Genomic DNA, 20,426 nt, shown 5'->3' with positions numbered 1-20,426 from the left:
ATAGCTTTTGTTAATTGTTATTGTTGTGCTAGGTTATGTGTGTAACTATTGTTATCCTCAAGCATGATTTGTGAAGTGCGAACCATCCTAATTCCTAAATATGTTACCAACCTGTCACAAGCCCCAATCGACCTACAACCTAACCCAAGTGGTCAACCCCATACTGTTTATGACCAATCTAGCCCAACCTGCAACCCTGAACGGTTAAAGCTTGCGACTCGTTTTTCAGTCCTAGCCACCTACTTTTATATAAAGTAATTATTATGAATTTGAATTTATATTTTTTTATTTTTATGGTGAAACTGCTTCATCACTATTAGAGCTGGCAAAAATTTTTGTGTCGTGTTGTGTTCATGTTTGGTCTCGTGTCGTGTTCGGGTTGATTTTGTGTCATGTTGACTTCGTGTTTTCTCTCAATAACTTCGCGTTCGTGTCGTACCAATTGCAGTTGTGGTGTCATGTCGTGTCAGAATTTTGTCAGCTCTAATCACTATATTAAGTCCATTGGTCTTTTTGATGTAAACAATCGTCTAATATCTTATCAATGTAACTATGTAAGACACTACATACCTTAATCACATGTGATATTTCATGAGACCAGAGCTTCCACAACAATTTTACCACCAAGTGATAGTTTATGAGACTAGAGCATCAACAACAAATATACTAGCACTTAGGGATGGCAATTTAATCCGAGTTCGATTCGAATCCGATCCGATCCGAAAGAAAAAAATCCGATTCGAATCCGTTTAAAATTAGTCCGAATCCAAATCCGATAAAATAGATCCGAATCCGAATAGGAGGTGGATCGGACTTGGACCCTACGCAAAGTCCGACGGAGTCCAATCCGAGTCCGAATCCGAGAGTGTAAGCATATGCTCTATAACTTGGGACAATTATTTGCTTGTTTTGTAGCAAAATTTTGTTATGTAACTTAGTTTATAATTTAAATATGTTATGTTTATACTTTAATTAGTATGACAATACAAGCAATTATAGATATATGACATTACAAAAAATAAAAATAAAAAAAAAAATATTCGGACCATTTCGGAGGTCCGAATAAACGGACCGGATTCGGATCCGAAAATTACGAGTTGGATTGGATTCGGACTCGGATTTTTCGGATTCGGACTCGGATTCGGATCCAAGTCCAGGGTCCGTTTACTAAACGGATCGGATTCGGATTTAGCCACATCCGACCCGAATCCGATCCGTTGCCATTCCTACTAGCACTAGAGAACTTTACTTCGTACTCCGTAGTTTCTAAAGTGGGGGACAAAAACCGTCCTTCAACATCAATCACCAGCTATTTCTATTTTTTCGCCTTTACAAAACCGTCCTTCACGTCCCGCCGTTATCTATTTAGCACGTTGTTTTTTGATTTTATTTTTGTGTCCCACAATCCCATTTTTTTCACGTGCTCCATAACATTATTTTTTCGTCACGTGTGATGTGTCAAGTGTGACGTGCCAATTTATAGATGATACCAAAATAAATTCATACATATATTTCCATTTTTTGACCCATTAAGTAATAACTACATAACCCAATATCATCCTCACATTAAGCTATGAACCCACAAATATCATCCCAAGTACCATACTCACCTCCATCAAGTAGTGGCGAGTCCGATGATATAACATCCTTGGACTTGCCTAGTTTCCAATCAGCTCCACCACTCAGTACCTCACTGAGTGGTGAAGCTACATGTCCTCCCCACAAGCGGAAGGCAGGAAGGAAAAAATTCAAAGAGACGCGCCACCCTATTTTTCGTGGGGTTCGCGAGAGAGATGGAGGGAAATGGGTGTGTGAAGTACGTGAGCCTAACAAGAAAAGTAGGATATGGCTAGGGACTTACCCTACGGCAGAACTTGCAGCTAGGGCACACGACGTTGCAACCCTAGCTCTAAGGGGTGACAAAGCTTCTCTCAACTTTCCTGACTCGGCTTGGCTTGCTCCTCGAGCTAAGTCTAGCTCAGCTCAGGACATTAGGCTCGCGGCTTTACAAGCCACTAGGTCCGATCTTGGCTCTTCCTCACCTTATGAAGGTTGTAAGAGTGAAGATATGGGAGAAAAATCATCAATGAGCTTTGAATCCAAAGAGTTATTGTTTATCGATGAAGAAGTGATTTATAATATGCCAGCTTTCATTGATAGCATGGCTTCCGGTATGCTTCTTACACCGCCTTCTTTAAAAAGAGGAGTGAATTGGGATGAAATGGAGGAAGATGAGGCTAATTGTCATATAGATTTAAATTTGTGGCAATAAAGCTAAATTAATTAGAGAATTTTATACAACATCATTTTAGGGCATGCAATGTATAACATGTGTGGCTTTAAGCGTGAGCTAGATTGGTTTAACTACCCAATCTCCAGTGCTTTAAGAGGCCGTGATCGAGTGGTTCCGAGAACCTATTATGTACACCCGGGGTCATTTGCCCATTCAATCAACAAATAAGTACAAATATTATTTATTCATTTGTTGATTAAATGAGCAAATGACCTGAGTGTACGGTACACCCGGATGTATATAACAATTTCTAATAAGTGGTTCCAATTCATCATCTTCAATTCTATATTATAGTTTTAGAATTGAATCTAGATCATAATTTTGGTCGAAATAATGTTTTTTTTCGTAATAATATTGTCGCATGATGAATTGCTAAAGCATGAATATGGTGGACCTTAATAACATTCGTTCCCAACAGGCTGGAGTATTGAGTAACAAAGCTAGTTTACCACATATAGCCAGAAAATCTCCACCACTCAACTTAAAAGGTGAATGATTGTCGCAAGAAACTTGTTAAAATGTACAACGTGGTACATACTCAAGAAATTGAATCTCATCTACATCATTGCCTTTAATAGGAGTTCGACCACATCACTTAAGAAGAACTCCAGCCCTAAATATTGAAGGGTTATTGAGACAACAATAAAGGACTTTTTTTTTTATTCCAGGACCACATTGTGTAATACCATACCCATGAAGTGAATGAAATAAAGTTTTTCCGTAATTGAACTGTAGTGCATGAATTATTTGGTCAGATATGATGTACCAAGTATATATGTGTATGTGTTACCTTATTTAAATTATTGGTACATACTCGTGTTATTATTCAATGGTTAGTAATTTCTTCATCATTGTATATATATAGGACCACCTTCTTCTGTGGTACCGTCTACCGGGCTCGGCATTTTATGCTCACTAATATCTTCTCATACTTGAATTCATTTATGTTTTCCCATTGCTTTAATTATTCATTCAATATAATCCTGTCTTTTGATAATACTTTCAATTCCTGTATTCACATAATTTGAATTCAAATTCATATATAGCTTAGAGTTGAAATTTTGGCCTCTATATATACCACTTTATCTAATCCAAGTTTGAAGCTGATATGAACGTACATCGGTACATGAGTTACACTTTCAATGTTACTATAAATTTCGGACTAAGTAATTGTTAAATGAGCATTACATGAACAATAATACTTCCTCCGTTAAATATTAATTGTAACAAAAGGGTATTATTTGTGACATATAAAATATTCCTTTATTGCAATTAACATTTTACGGAGGAAGTATGAAATTATAAGCTGAAAAAGGCCCTGCCCTTGCTACCTTGCAGTCCTTTGGATGTCAGCTTGTTTTCATTTATTATTCCAACTACCAAGTACAATATTGAATATTCTGTCTATAACTAGCTTTTCCAGGGGTAAAAAGATAGAGGAATAGTTGGGCCAATGCATTTTCGGTCACTTTGTGAAGGCCCAACATCATATTGCACCAGGCCCAACTTTACAAGGTCATCTCTCCTCCATTCAACTTACTTTATGCCTTTAAGTTAGTTTTTGACAATTTGAGCTTCAACCTAAGTCATAATAAGTAGTAATTATGAAGTAGTAATGTGAGACATTGTCTGAATTTGAGCTTAGCTTTAGCACTATATTTATAATCTTACTTGTTCAAACTTGATTGTTGAAAGGGCCAAAAGATCAAATCACAACAAACGGGATTATGTTAGGTGTACTTGGGTGTTGGGTACGGTGGGGGAGGTTTGTATATGCGTTGAATCAGTTAGTCTTTAATTTACGAGTATTTTACTCCTTAACCCCCTCCATATGATTATCATGGGTGTTGATTTCATGAATTTCTCATACATCCGTAATAACATGAGGCATGAAGTGCACCGTCTTTTGCTATAGTTTACCTCAGTAGTTTTTGGTGTTTAGAGAGTCACAAGGGCGGGGGTGAGAATCGATCTCAGGATCTCCTGGAATCGGGAGGGAAGCTCTAACCACTTGAGCTATCCATCACTCTCAATTTTACACGTATATAATTAAATATATCCACACACTGGGAGCGTGAAAAGTCAAACGGGGAGTAGTAATTTTAGGTGGCAAGGTATTGTTCCTGCCTCACTTTACACTGCTGTTTGATTCAGATGTGTCAAAAGTGTAACGACCTGACCCAAAATCTCAGTTAACTTAGCTAGATGTAGAAACCTAAGATAAGGGAGTTGTTGAAGAGAGAATCTTAGTCAAACAAAGTTATTTGGTCTTTAAAATTTCTAATCAAGGTGTGGTTTTGCTGGGATTTATATTTAATTAAAGAAGAATACTGGTATAATTAAGGTGTGAAAAGATTATTGAATAATTGGAATTCCTCGTGAAAATTGTGTAATCCTAGTATATGGTGCATTGTTTATGGTATTGTGCATTTTTGTGCTGTACTACCTCAAGATTATTCTCTACTCTTTTGTCAGGGTGCCTATTTCGTGACTCACGAATTGTACAATTGAAAATGATGTGCAATTATGATATTGCATAATTCAGTTATCTTTATTGGTGACCACAAATGACATCCTGTGGGGAAAATATATTTTTGTAAGTATCATAATACCGTGATAATGTAAAGTGGACCTATATCAGGAATATAAAGAACTCTCTTAAAAGCATCCAATCAAATTTAAACCTTCTATTAGAATATTAAAGTCGCATTAAGCTTACATATTGGTAAATAAACGTGCTATTTAGAAATTTAGCATTCATATGTACGGTACATATAAATCAAATAGAATGATTTAATGTACCTACTCAATCCGACCTAATTTATATATGCGTCCCTTTGAGATATGCAACTCAAGTTATGTAGATTTATTGTGTACAACATGTAAGGCTGAGTATGTGCGTATGAACACGTATAGAAGCCACAATATTTCTATTTTAGACAATGGTCACATATAACTTCTTTTTTTTTACTGCATGCATGTTACTTGCATTGCTTAATAACACCATTAATATCCTTAATATTCGTTTATTCAACGCTGTTTTCTCATCTTCAATTTGATTACACTTTACTCCTATGATTGATCAACTAATTGAGAAGACAAGTGTGTAATCAAATAGAATGATGTTTTATTGATTAGGCAAGGCTAGCTGCATGCTTAACTTGATGATGAGTGGATGGTATTTTGTAATTATCGTTTAAAACGCACATTAATTGGCTAGACGAAGAGATTTATTCAATTATTACTGCATACATATTATATAGTCAGATTATCGTAATTAATCACCCATCAGCACTAATTACTGAAAATCTAATTAAAAATCCAATATGTTTACCAAGGTGCAGTGCGTGGAGTCGTGGACTCGTGGTGCATGCTTCATTATTCGATTCTCAGCAACTTTGTGGTAATTTATCAATGAAGCATTTTTTTTTTTTTTTTTTTTTTTTGACACAATGAACCAATCTTTTAAGAATTAGGGCTTGTTTGGCATCATTTTTGGTTTTTAGTTTCCTGTTTTTTTGAAAACCAAAAACCAAAAACAGGAAACAAGAAAAATGTGTTTCCACTTTTCTGTTGTCAGTTTTCAAAATTATTATAATTTTAATATGTTTAAATAATTTTTGATTCATTATGGGACATATATCCTATACTTTTGAAAAACAAAAAACCAAAAAACAGAAAACCACAGCAATGTCAAACGAACCCTGAGTAAATAGTTTACTTTGCACTAAGTAATTTGTTTAACGCAAAAGTAATTAATTTTCTTTGTTCTCTATACAGTACTACAACTTTGTGTGGTTTTGAAATTACACCTTTTGTTTTTAGTGTGTTTGTGTTGAAAAAAGTGGAAAGTAGAGTGAAATAATTAGTGGACTGTATCATTTGTGTAAGATTAAGGGTCTGTTCACGTTTATTGAAATTAACTGAACTGAACTGATTGGGGCTAAACTGAACTGAACTAATTAAACTGAACTGAATAGAGTTGAAATGAATATTTTATTAGAGAAGGAAAATTGAGAGTTGAACTGAATTAAGCCGATTGAAGCTGAATTGAACTAAACTAAACTGAAATTAAGTTGAAATGAACAGGCCTAAGTAGAAAGAATAGGTAATAAGTTCTATATGAAGTCAATGTATTGTATGTAGGGGTGAGCATGGGACGGGTACCCGTACCATTAGTACTAACGGTTCGGGTACCCGATAACCAATATCACTTAAAGTGATATCCATAAACCGAACCGATAAGTTCGGGTACCCGGACTTCGGGTACCCGAATTTTCGGAACGGTTATTGGGTACCTAATAAAGTATCTAATAGTGATAATTAAACTTAATAAATTATTTATTATGATAAATTTTAACACTAATTAACAACAATACAACATGATCTTGACCAAATTATTAATTATATTACTAATCATTAATATTATATAATGATTATAAAGTAAAGTAAGAGTTTAGATTTTGGAAAAAAATAGATTTAAGTAGGATAAAAAACAAAAAATTGCTTATCGGTTCGGAACGGGTAACCGTTAATTTTAAAATGATACCCAATAGTCATACCCGATAACAAATTATCGAAACGGGTACCCGAACCGTTATGGTTATCGAATCGGGTACCCTAATTTTCGGAACGGTAACGGAACAGGTTTTCGGGTAGTTTTGTGTGGTAGAAGGAGTAAGAATTAAAGGGAATAAACAATAAAGAGTGCCAAAGTTGGAACAAAAAAGTAGTGTACGAACGAAACGAAATGAGCTTAGCTTGTACTCAGTTGTAAACCCTAATCTAAGGATGGCCTTTAAATTAAAATTACTTTTTTTTTTTTTTTTTTTTTTGGGGGGGGGGGGGGGGTGGGGGGGTTAAAGTCCAAAACCACGAAATTAAATACGGAGTACTCTTTTTGTTTCTTTTCTTATCTTGACCTATATTTTGTAAAACTATTGTATAAATATAAATAACTTTAAGAGACCTATATTTTGTAAAACTATTGTATAAATATAAATAACTTTGCAAGAAGTCTGACACAAGGTAAACATATCTATTTCTTCTTGTTCTTCCCATCTAAAATCTTGGCACTATTTAATACTCCGTATTTATAAGATGAGAGAATCTTCTAATTAAAGTACGAGTTGTACCCAATTAATTCCCAAAATAAACAAATAAAATTGTCTTTTCAAATACTAATGGAGGAGTACATACGTCTTTTTAATTACTAGTTGAGGGGTACATGTGTAATTTTCTCACCAAACAGTAAATGCAAGTTGCAAACAGTAATTAGACAGCTCATAAAAAATCTGAATAAATGACCACGTTTTTTCAATATATTTACAAAAATCACCGGATTAACAAAAATCAGTTTATCTGACAGATAAACTTGTATTTGCCCTTAAATTACCCTCGACATATACAACATAAATATGTAGTATATTGTTTAATCTATCTTAATGAAAATTTTATTAATAATTATTTTCGAGTACTTTTTCTTACTAATATGTAACTGATATTTTATTTAGAATTGGATTTATCTAACGTCAATGTAATATTGACAAGTACGGAGTTGTACTCTATTATTAAAAGAGAAAAAACATTTAAGAACGGAGGGATAAGTTACTACCCTTGCACTATTGGGACAGTAGCGCCGCTCGTGGGCGTCATGGTGCACGAGAACGATAATTTGGTAAGAATGACACGAGTAGTAGCTATAAGTATAGAGGTTTTCAATCCAGATAAACAGCGTTAAAAAATGGTGTCCAAAAAAAGCAAGAAAGAATAATTATAACATAACGGGTGTTGAGTATCCTTCCGTTATATGTAACGGAGTAGATTTTTTTTTTTTTTTGGAAAGAAAACAGAGTAGTCGCGTCGCATGGCATCATCTTTTATTATGGTGTCTCCACTCTCGCATTTCCACAAACTCCATGGCATGTTTTTAACGTGCTTTCTAGTACAGTCTCAAGACTCTCTTGGCCGGCACTTGAGATTTTCCACTTTTCTAATCAATCATAATTACAAATTACGGAGTAATTATCTCATATATAAAAAAATTGTTAGTTTTACACTTCATCCTACTATAATCAAGTATATTTTTATTTTGAATGTCTCTATTTACTATTTAGTTTGTACATCACTCAATATCTTAATGGTTAATTTTTAAATACTACATTCGTTACAGGTTATGTGCAACGATTAGACATTTTTCCTCTCTGCTTTATGTCAAATCATTGCACATAACCTGTAACGGAGGTAATATATATTTTTATATATTTTCTCTGTTAAATATTAATTACAACAAAGGGTAATTATTTGCATTTATTGCAATTAACATTTAACGGAGAAAGTAGTTTACTTTTCTTAATTTATGCAAACTATGACAAATGACACTCTATTTCAAAATGAGGGGGAATATACTAATTTAGAATCATGAATTTTTTATTAGCCCCTTTGAATGACTATGACAAACTAAGGGTCTCAACCATATAGGTTTTAGGAGTAGTCAGTAATATATAAACTTAATCTTTTAGTGTTTAACCTTACTAACTATTATTCTGTAATTTGTATTTCCTCAAGATCAGTTCTTTGTTGATGTAGCTAACTCATTGCTAGTGGTACCACATAAAATTTGTGCAATGTTCTTGATTGTTGTTTTGTTAATCTTTCTTGCATTCGTTATATATTTTACACTTGTACCAAATAAGATAGACCAGGCCGTAATCCGTAAATTATTGTACTCATATAAGAGAAATTAACATCATATGATTTCTTAGTATATACAAGTACGAAGATTTGTTAAAAACACTAATTAAAAAAAATTACTCTTCACTTATACTTAATTTGTCCGATCCTTAAGATTAATAACGCTCTTTGTTACATTATCATAGTTTTTTCAAGGAAGGTTCCCTCCATTATATATTCATAAATAAAACATTTTAATTAAAAATAAGAAAACAAATAATAAATAAATATCAAACAAACATCTTAAGAAAATAAATAATTAATCAAAGCATGTCCTAGAATTATACGAAGTTTGTAAATAAATTATTTATAAGTGGCTTACGTAATCTAAAAACAAATTTCTTTCATCATTGATTATTTTGTGCGTATTTCCCTAATTGATTTAATAGGGACTTATAGTAAGAGGGAATAGGGAGTAAGTTGTATCTATTTATATTCCTTCTTTTAAACCCTTGAAATCTCCCTAAACCAAATAATATTCTCCCCATCACCCTCCCATAATAATGAACTCAACACCGTTCTCATCTCAACTACAATACTCACCACCTCTACCAAGTGGAGGCGAGTCCGAGGATGCCACATCCTCGGACTCGCCTACCAACTGGTCATCAGCTTCACCATTTAGTAACCAACTAATACTAAATGACGAAGCTGTAGGTTTTCCAAAGAAGCGGAAGGCAGGCCGAAGAAAGTTTAAGGAGACTCGGCACCCAATCTATCACGGTGTTCGCGTGAGAGACGGCGGAAAATGGGTTTGCGAAATTCGCGAGCCTAACAAAAAGAGCAGGATATGGCTCGGGACGTACCCTACCGCAGAACTTGCGGCTAGGGCACACGATGTAGGGGCTATAGCCCTTAGAGGTGACAAAGCTGTACTTAATTTTCCTGACTCGGCTTGGCTCGCTCCTCGAGCCAAGTCTACCTCGGCCAAGGACATAAGGCTGGCCGCCTTCCAAGCCACTCGGTCCGAGCTACGCTCTTCATCACCAAGTGGTTGTGGTAAAAAGATTGAGCTCGAGGTGGATAGTTCTACGAGCCGCTCTAGTGTAAACCATTATTTTGAAACGGAGGGAGATATTGGAGAAGGAGACTCAAAAGAGTCGTTGTTTATAGATGAAGAGGCGATATTTAATTATCCGAGTTTGATTAATGGTATGGCAGCGGGTATGCTTCTTACGCCTCCTTGTTTGAAGAGAGGGATTAATTGGGATACTATTCATGATTATGGGGATAATTCTTACATAGATTACATGGATTTGTGGCACCATTTATAAATATTACTCCATCAATTAACTATAAATAATATATATAATTAGAATTGAATTAGAAATATATTAATGTTGTGAAACTGTAACTTTTGGACATATAAAATAGTAGTATGTCTCAACTCTCAAGAGATGTATTGTTTATTACACTTTTTAGTTCTTTGGTGACATGTAACGAATTTGAATGTTTTTCCATTAATATGGTCAAAATTATTTTTGTGAATTAAGTTGTTCAACGAAACACTATTCAATACAATATGTATATTTACTTGATTTAATCTATATTACAGTTATTTCTAAATTAATACAAGTAGTATCACTAGTGTATATGTCTACTTAGGTAGCTCATACATATTTAATGGCATCAATTCAGTTCAAAGCGAGCCAATTTCAAACAAGAATTGTATAAATAGATCAGATTAGGTTTTCAAATTGGATATAAAAGCGCATTCTTTTGAAAATTCTACATTCGATCCCGAACTCAATCTGAGTGGGGATCAAATTGAATTTGAAATCCGAAACTACACAAGTACACAACACAACCCTACAAAAGTGTTGCAGCTTGCATGCATGTTACTAGTATTACAAGGCTTGAAATTAAAGTTTAATGTTTCATATATTCAGTAGCATTTGTCATTTTACACATAATTGCCAACAAAGGCCTATCTATGCACGTTACCTCATTGAGTTAACCTTGTCAATTACAAGTAATTGTTTTTATATGCAAGTTAGCTACCAAGCCTAACAGCAAACATAATCGAAATTCTGAGGGCTATTTTATCTAGTTGTTACTCGATCGACTAGGTTTAAAATGTAAAACAACGTTAGCAGATTAGCTTAACTTTTATTTTAGCTCAACAATTAAATCATATCGACTAGGTTTAAAATGTAAAACAAAGTTAGCATATTAGCTTAACTTTTATTTTTGCTCAACAATAAATCATATCAACGAATTCCTACAAATTAATAATAAAAATACTAATAATAAATTTCAGCTAATTTAATCTACCTCTTTAATTTGTTAAAATTACTCTCGTCAAACACACTCAAAAATATAATTAACGTTGATTTTGTTTTGTTTTTTTAGATCATTTTTTCTAATGTGACGATGATATGCATTGGTGTATTATTTAATAACTATTGAAAAATTATGATTAGTGCGCAATATCATTAACATTATTTACATTAAATATCACATAGTCTTAAGCTTGTGCATATTATTAATAACATGGTTCATGCTCGATCTTATAATGATTATGCTTAATAAAGTTTACCTTTGGTGACTTGGTGTGGGTAGCAAATTAAAAAGTGATGATTGGTAGGTTTTGAATATCTTTTGATCCGTTGTACGAAGTAAAACAGGGACAAATTACCTACAAAACTTTACAGTTAACTTTATCATTATGTAGTTGCTTCAATGAGTGCTAGGACATTCATGCAAAACGTTTAATTTAATTAATTCCTATTCCGATCTGTCAGATATTAATGTTAGAAGGTTAATTCAACCAAAAGTTTAAACTAATGACTGAAATCCAGGCCAGAATCAATTTATATACTCTATATATCAAATACAAAATAAATACGAGTACTTTTGTTAATCATAACCATGGTAAGACTCCAGGAGTGGTACTTTGTATTAAGTTGTGACTAATGTTTATTGTGGAACAACTTAAAAGAATAATTTATGTAGCATATTTGAGTGAAATTAAACTAAAAAAAAAAAAGTTAAATTTAGAATCACTCAATACGAGTACTTGATTCATTACATATATGTGAACTTCTAATTAATTCTCAACTCTTAATGTGTGAAACAGGAATCTTTAACCCTTGAACTACGTACACCATACTCAACATTACTCAACAAATTAAACCTATCTTTAAGGCTAGGTTTTCAAGGGTTGTCATGGCATTTTCTTCCTTTGAATCTCCCAATTAAGTAAAAACTATAAAAACGAATAGTTATTAAATAAAAATGTCACACATGAAAAATAAGTACTCAAATTGTACAATTTAATAACCATATGATGGTCACTTGGCCCTTCTACATACCGTAGAGTCCAATCAATAAATAAGATCTTTTTACTTTATTTGTTTGACGAAGAGACTTTTTAAGTCAATGAGAAAATGACTCATATTATATTTTTGATTAGTTCACTAAAATATCACAAGTCTCGTTTTCCTTAATTATCATTGACCATTGACATCGCACGTGGCCATGCAGTATATCGTGGTCCTGAATCCTGGTCAAACGTTTATTATTGGTCCCTAACTAGGTCACTGGATTATGAATTTAAGAATAAATAAAGATCCCTTTTTCTATGTTCAAAGTTTCAAACTCTTCTAATTAAGTGTATGTGATTTTCTCGTTTTGTGTTTTAAATACGAGTATCATATAAATCCATATATAGAATTTCTTGTAAAAGTTGGATATATTCACACTAATTTTCCATCATATTATAAATTTTTAATTAAGAATATTGTAATATAGAGTATTAATACGTAGATAATTTCAATTTGATATGTATACTTAATTAAGAATATTGTAATAGGGTTGAAGCTTGAACTCTGATCTATGTAGAATGCCTTGAACCTATATATTATCAAATGAATGGAGTGAGCTTAAACATAAAATGAACAATTTAAAAAAACAAATAAAAAAAAAAAAAAAAAAAAAGGTTATACTATGAGTATGTTTAATTGGCTTTTAATAAGTAGCTCAATCTAGTATAGTTAGATAAAATTAAAGTATGAAACAACCAATGATATAGGCTTGAGCTAATGTTTAATCTAATTTTAAGTTAATAGGTAATACATACATAATTCTTAGCCTTTTTCTCTTCAAACTTTATTTTGATGCATGTTGAAATAATGGTTTAAACTCCAAAAACCTTTGTATGTAACAATGTAACATATATACATGCATTGACCAATATGGGTTGAAAAGTATTAATTAGTACGGTGTTATTACTGTAAGTTCAGGTTCTCCACAAATTATTAAATTATACAATTTCAAATATATAAAGAAAAAGATGGTACAAGCGTTTATTCAGCACAAATTAACTAGGAAAAAGAAATCAATACTAAGATTCTGAGAATAGCTTTCCACATGTGTTTTCTTTTGGTAGTTCAAATGATTCCATCATTGATTTATTTTATTTTACTTTATTTTATTTTAGCTAGGTTTTGTTTTCTCATTAGCCATTATTTGATGAATTAATTAGTTGAGTAGGGATCAAAGTTGTTGGGTTTCTTGGGTATTATAGTTCGGGAGATTCAGTATTGTTACTAAATAAATTGGTTAATCACGCACAGGCCCGTCGCTGACCCAGGGCAGCTGGGGCACCCGCCCAGGGCCCACGGATAGAAAGGACCTCATTTCCAGCTTTAAGTCTAAGAGTACAGTTATATTTAGTTTAGAGATGCTTTTGTCAACATCAATATCTTTGTAGCTTGGTGTGAGGAATGATTTGTGAGTACTTGTTGTACTCCTAAGTCAGCAGTTCGGTTCAGCTCTATTCAGTTCAGTTCTCTCATTAACAATTCATTTCAGCTCAGTTCAGTTCAGTTCGGTTCGGTTCGTTTTAGCTCAGTAAATCAGAACATGCCCTTAACAAAGTGATCTAATATTATGCATGGATTAAACAGTATTTTGGTCCCTTATTTCATCAACATCACATAATTTCTAATTTTCTTAAGTAAAAACAAAAATAAAAAATCTGACCAGACCTCAATTTTGACAAAAAAAATTTTCATCCAATCTTTGGGAGTTAAATATTTTTATAATGAGAGAAAAGGGTAAGGAATTGATTGATTGAATTTCCAACTTCAAGGTTAAAAGGTGTTATTTTACCTATTAGACCAATCTTAATTAGTGTCTTTGAAGGAGAGTGATATTATTTTTTTCCTTCCAACCCTTCGTTTGCTACTTTGCTATGATGGATAATGGGCCGTTGTGGGTGTAAGGCACCACTTATTGTATCTTTTTAATTGGGCCAATTTGTAGTTATTTGGGCTTATTGCTGACTTCCATATTGGGCCAATTTGTAGTTATTTGGGCTAATTGCTGACTTCCATATTGGGCCGTAAACCTAGACAACCATGAACCATCTGTGACTCTGTGTGATGAATTGATTATACTGCTCATGTACCTGGGTAGGTTGTTCAAGAAAAAGGATTGTATTTTTTTTGGTATGTAAAATGAAGAGTCCTGCCGGAATGGAATTCCTTACGAGTCAACCCAACCCAGATTAATGGACTAGACAATTTGACAGAGTGGGGGAAAAGATAAGGGATTCCCCTCCATAATTGCCCCTTGTGAGAATTGAACCTTCAACCTTATATTGGAAGGTACTCTCATTTCTACTAAAAGCCGAGGTTAACTTGGTCTAAGAAACGGAAATTGGATGTCTAGTAATTTTTGAGTAGTTTGCTTCCTATGTACATAGCCAAGATTGGCAGTACTATGAATGAAAAGGTGAAATAGTAATGAGTTTATAAAATTAGTTGCATTCATCATAATATTTATTCATAGCAATATAAGTATTTTTTCAAAATGTACAATAAACTACTTTAGTGGTGTTCTTAATTAGCATTGTCAATAAAAGCTTTATGAAAATTATCCACTTTGGACTAAATATTTCGGCCCATTTGGCCTAGAAAACCCAAATTCCAAACCTTTTCCTATATGATTAGAAATCTCAACCCCAATACACGAAATTCCGACATGAGGCACAATCTACAATCATTTTCATGAAATAAATGCCATAACGTTTGAAAATGATATACATTTAAAATATGACATCTTTATAAGTTGTGGAGTAGTGATTTGAAAATGATATAGAGATCGAGAGGTTGTGAAAACCTTATAAACAAAGGTAGCGATACAATCATACAAATCATACAATCTAGACACAGTGTTAATTTTGTAAACCCTAAAACATAATTCAGAAAAATACAAAAAGAGATCATAATAAAGATTCAAGCTAAGAATACAAAAATTGAGTACTATAATAAATAAAAATGGTCAAAATAAATAAGGAGTACAGGTTTGGCTCATCAAACCAATTTCATCTTATTATAAAATTTCCAAACACAAGTCTGAGATCTGACAATCGACAGTTCATGGCTTGATGAGTGATTTATCACAAAATGTGCTCAATCATAATTCATTAAGATGTGACAAATTTTATATTTTTCTTATCTTCATAAATTCATTAATTTATTTTGTATATCCCAGAAAATGAAAATAAAACTAAAATGGGCCTACAATTCAAACACTAAGATCTGGAAAAACCCTTCTGACATACGGAGTACCAATGAAAAGATTATAAAAAATTTGTCACAAGTCACAAGTGTTATCTTTAAATCTATGATGATAATTGATGCCCCCACATTAATAATAATTGTATTTTTCACTGAGATGGTAATTTCATTATATGTTTTGCAGTGAACAAATTTTGGGTTCTATTTGCTGCAGATAGTCCTATTCCCAACAATATAATGCAATTTTTTTAATGGTCCCATTTCTGTAATGGTATGTTTGCCTTTCAAACAATACATCATTCGGCTCTGTTCATATTTACTTATTTTCAGTTCAGCTCAACTCCAATCAGTTCAGTTCAGCTCTTAATTTCCCTGTCTCATAAAATATTCATTTCAGCTTAGTTCAGTTCAGCTCCAATCAGTTCAGTTCAGTTCAGTTCATCTCAATTCAGTAAATATGAACAGGCCCGAATCTGTTCTTTTTTACTTGACCTGTTTCTTTTATCACGCTTGTCAATGCAAAACTTTAACGACCAATAACTTAAATTCTCCATAAGTAAAAATTATAAAGGTTATATATTATGATAGTACTTATTGAGACGAATCCAAAAAGATCATACATGAATATATTTTTCCTTACATATTATTTACAAAAGACAATCAAGGGAGGGGTGGTGAATAGTGTAAAAGTCAAAGCGGGTCAAGTAATAAAGAACGGAGGAAGTAGATATGAAGAAATGAATAATGATGGTTGTCATAAATTCAAAAAAAAAAAAAAAAAAAAAATTTAAAAAAATAGTTATTTAACTTTTACATAACGATTGAGTGATTTAACGCCTGGAAGAACCTACATGGCTAAATATCATACACCGTTACAAGTTTATATTGAATGAACCCTTAATAATGCTCTACTTGTCCTAGTGTCATAATCCATGCATGATTAGATGTTTTTGTTTTTTCATTCTTATTATTAATATTTGCCAGACGGGTTGTTAGATTGTACAACATTTGTTAAGCAAAATCCATAAAATATGAACGCTTTTAGGATGTAATTTGTACTCCGTAATAGTAAAATAACTCGAATCGAGGAAGAAGTAATGCAATCTATGAAGATAAAATAGCAGAGAGTAGAGGCCATCATATGATCTTCAAGTTTGGAAAACATTCAGAGTATCAAAGGAGTAGTCGCTTTGGTCAAGTGGTCCAATTTACATGCAATATGAAATAATGTATGAAAACATTAACAGATTATTGATTGCATGAAATATAGGCAAAAACAGAAAATGACCTTTGAATGTAAAATGTATGTCTTCACTCTCCATTGTTACAATAACTACTCATCTATATATCTATCTATCTTTCCTCATAATACTTAATATCTCCTACAATAACAGCTATGTTTCATCGAACCCATCTTTCTGAATTATTATTTTTTTGTCACATGTTTCTTCAACGTATCGAATGAGATGACATTGTCAATTATCTGTCATTGCGAGCAATTATACTTTTGTTTGAGATAAAACGCAATGAATTGATTTGTACGGCCTTCTATTCTACATTATATGTTGTGAAAAGTTAATATGATTATAGAACTATTATAAAAACGAAGAAAGTATGAATTTTTAGTAAAAGGTAATTGTACGTTAAAATAAATCAAAGTTAATTAATCATATGTCGAGCTAGACTAATTAAACGATATTACATAAAAGTAATCGGAATAATGTGTCTATTAGTGGAGTTATTTATTTGACAGAAAGATATAATTGAATGATTGAGTCAAAGCTATAGCTATTCCATAAACAGTTTTGCAATGGCCGTTGATATAATTGAATGATTTGAGTCAAAGCTATAGCTATTATAAAAACGAAATCTAAACCGTTGATTAATATTATGTGAAGAAGGTCCATTGATTTAAGTTGACCAAGAAAAATACCCAATTTTTTTTCTATTTTTCTTTATTCCTCTAAAAATTAAAATACAACGGCAATTTCTAATCTTCCATTGATGATAATCTGCAAAGTATGAATAGCTTTCCTATGAAAGATTAAATTTGATCCAGTTAATAGCCCACTTGAATCAATTGATAATATGATGTTAGGAGTGATACACTTGAATAGGGATGGCAACGGGTCGGACTCGGAGCGGATTATGCTAAATCCGACTCCGACCCGACAGGAAGTCGGAGGTTAAATCCGACTCCGACTCCGACTTCAATATCCGAACTCCGACTCCGACTCTGATTCGACCCGATTCCGAGTTTTTTTTTCCATTATTCAATATACTTTGAGATGTTGGGCTATTTGGGCCTTTACAACCCACACCCAATGCCACCATGACCCACACAAAAATCCACTATCTATTGGAGTCGGAGTTGGATTGTCCGTTAAAGTCGGACATTTGTCGGAGTCGGATTTTTTTCTCGGATTTTTTGTAGATCAGACTCCGACCCTCCTCCGACTCGGAGTCGGATTATTTTAACAGAGTCGAACTCGGCTTACTTTTTTCTCGGACTCGGAGCGGATATTTTACCTCGGATCGGGACGGAGTAGGGTCGGATCCGGACTAGATTGCCATCCCTACACTTGAATCAGTTGAAAGTGTTGATAATTGGGTGTTGGAGTAGGAGTAGTTGTTAATAACTAGTTGGTGAGAGTACTTGAACTCGAACATGTGAGTAGTTAACGGGTCCAGTTAATAGCCCACAAAATATAGTTACTTCTATCATTCTATGACATGCACCATTTATGCCCCATCGCCCCCATGTCATGTGCCCATCTAATACAATTTCGTATATTTGTGTACTACCAGTATGTACGTCAATACTATACTACGGAGTACATCGTACAATATATATGTTCATTTAATATCACACTCTATTATAAATGTTGTAATTGGTGGGGAGCTTACCTTGTGACTTAAACTTTGATACAAGCTACTACATTTGATTATTTGTAGTTCCTATCATACGAGTATCAATGTAGCAAAAATAAGTTACATTTTATTTACTACTATGAATACAATAAAAAATGACATTTTATCATAGTTTTGTTAACTAAATATAAGTAACTCCTTTATTGTGTATGTGCGACAGAAGCTAATATAAGCTACTCCGTTTATTATTGTGAAGATTTTTGAATTAGAGGGGGTCTTATCAATGTATGTTAAGTAGACAAAAACAAACATCATTTAAGTGAAAATTTGTCTAATTAAACAGTTAAACATATTCATGTGATGATAATCGTGTTGGAATCATGGCCCATACCTTTACGGTAAAGGGAGGTCCATTTGCAATTAATGGCTGGGACATTCAAAGCTTCCATGTTCACAAGGCCTGACGTCGACATGGAACTTAGCATTGTGCTTAAATGCTAGAGGACTACTGGTACAAATAATCACATGCTTGTTAATTTAGTCGTTTACATTATACATTAGCACTTAGCTTTCGGGCAAATGCGAAACGATTTTAAAATTACCTTTCTTTCAATTTCACGTCATTTATTATCATGGTACTGATTTAAATTACACTATCAATTGAACACATAATAACAATTCTGAATTCTGAAGCAGTATTTGTTTTATGGCCTAAAGAGTTAACTAAAGTCAAAGCATGGTTTTCTACTATTCGTGCATCAATTGATCTAAACGGTTAAATATAAATTCTCTTTTTAGGATCTTAGGCCCTGTTCTCATCAGATTATTTTCAGTTCAATTTCGTTTAGTTTAGTTCAGTTCAGCTCTAATAAGTTCAGTCCAGTATTTTCAGTTCAATTTCGTTTAGTTCAGTTCAGTTCATCTCTAATAAGTTCAGTCCAGTTCAGCTCCTAATTTTCTTCTTTCATAAAATATTCAATTTAGCTTACTTCAATTCAATTCGGCTCTAATAAGTTTAGTTCAGTTCAGCTCATTTCAGTCAATGAGAACATGCCCTTAATTAGTTATTATCTGTGTTTATTAAGTTTTTTTTTTAAAAAAAGAAAAACAAAAATTATACTATATATTTAGTCAATGAGAACATATCCTTAGGATACTCCTTACCCTTTCAGTCAGGATTTTAAAATATTGTGTTTACTAAGGTTTTTCTTAACCTACACAGTATTTTAAATTAGTATTTATAAATCAGACGCTTGTACTGAAATTCTTCTTAAATCTTGAATACAAATGTACAATACATTCAGACTCACTATATGTACTTAATTTTTTTTTGAAGCCACTACATGTACTTAATTATTAAACGTTGTTAGCAAAATGATAAAAATAATAAGCGTCATGAGCTCATGACACATGAGAGTTGGTGCCACCCGATAATTAATTTGAAAAATTGGTAATTAAAAAAGTGATAGATATTATGTCACATATGAAATTGATAAAGTAGAGAAATACTTATGAAAATAATTGGATTATTAAATGAAACAAGCACACAATGCAAACTGGAACTTCTGGACGTGCTTGGCGTGAACGGCTGAAGGTCGGCATTACTGACCTAATCATTCTAGTCCTAATCTTAATTAAATACTCACTAAATTTTATCATTAATTTTGAAGTCTTTTCAAATAATTGCTACATTAATGTACTACTTGCTGATCAATCGTATCTTTGGCGTTGTTAACTGCGGAGTATTACACTAGTTTACTTGTGCACGTACTTAATATAAAATTACTTGCATTTTGAAAATTGATAATAAAATATTAGATGATGTTATTCATGGTATACTCATATTTTACTTTATGATATATACTAATCAAGAAGTATAGAATAAGCTTTAACAATTGTTTGGTTGGAAGGACTTGGAATTTTTAAAATGAAGTAGAATCCTTTTCAATTTTTGATTGAACTTATTTTTACTATAGAACCTCGTACCATTAAGTCATTAAACC

At 32.8% G+C, this 20,426-nt stretch overlaps 2 protein-coding genes across 2 annotated transcripts; both read left to right on the top strand.

Moving 5' to 3' along the window:
• The first annotated feature begins 1,558 nt into the window (after positions 1 to 1,558).
• Positions 1,559 to 2,948, top strand: LOC145619184 (dehydration-responsive element-binding protein 1F-like). The gene has a single exon (XM_081673820.1). The coding sequence runs from the start codon at positions 1,574 to 1,576 to the stop codon at positions 2,270 to 2,272; it is 699 nt and encodes a 232-aa protein (XP_081529946.1). The 5' UTR covers positions 1,559 to 1,573; the 3' UTR covers positions 2,273 to 2,948.
• Positions 2,949 to 9,528: 6,580 nt separating this feature from the next.
• Positions 9,529 to 10,382, top strand: LOC145619174 (dehydration-responsive element-binding protein 1F-like). Its single transcript, XM_081673808.1, has one exon. It carries the CDS (start codon positions 9,529 to 9,531, stop codon positions 10,297 to 10,299), a length of 771 nt encoding a protein of 256 aa, XP_081529934.1. The 3' UTR covers positions 10,300 to 10,382.
• The last annotated feature ends 10,044 nt before the right edge of the window (positions 10,383 to 20,426 follow it).

The sequence above is a fragment of the Chenopodium album genome, chromosome 3, assembly GCF_948465745.1.
Source record: "Chenopodium album chromosome 3, dcCheAlbu1.1, whole genome shotgun sequence".
Taxonomy (NCBI): Eukaryota; Viridiplantae; Streptophyta; class Magnoliopsida; order Caryophyllales; family Amaranthaceae; genus Chenopodium; species Chenopodium album.
The sequence above is the reverse complement of the archived record's forward strand: the minus strand, read 5'-3'. Positions and strand labels throughout refer to the sequence as shown.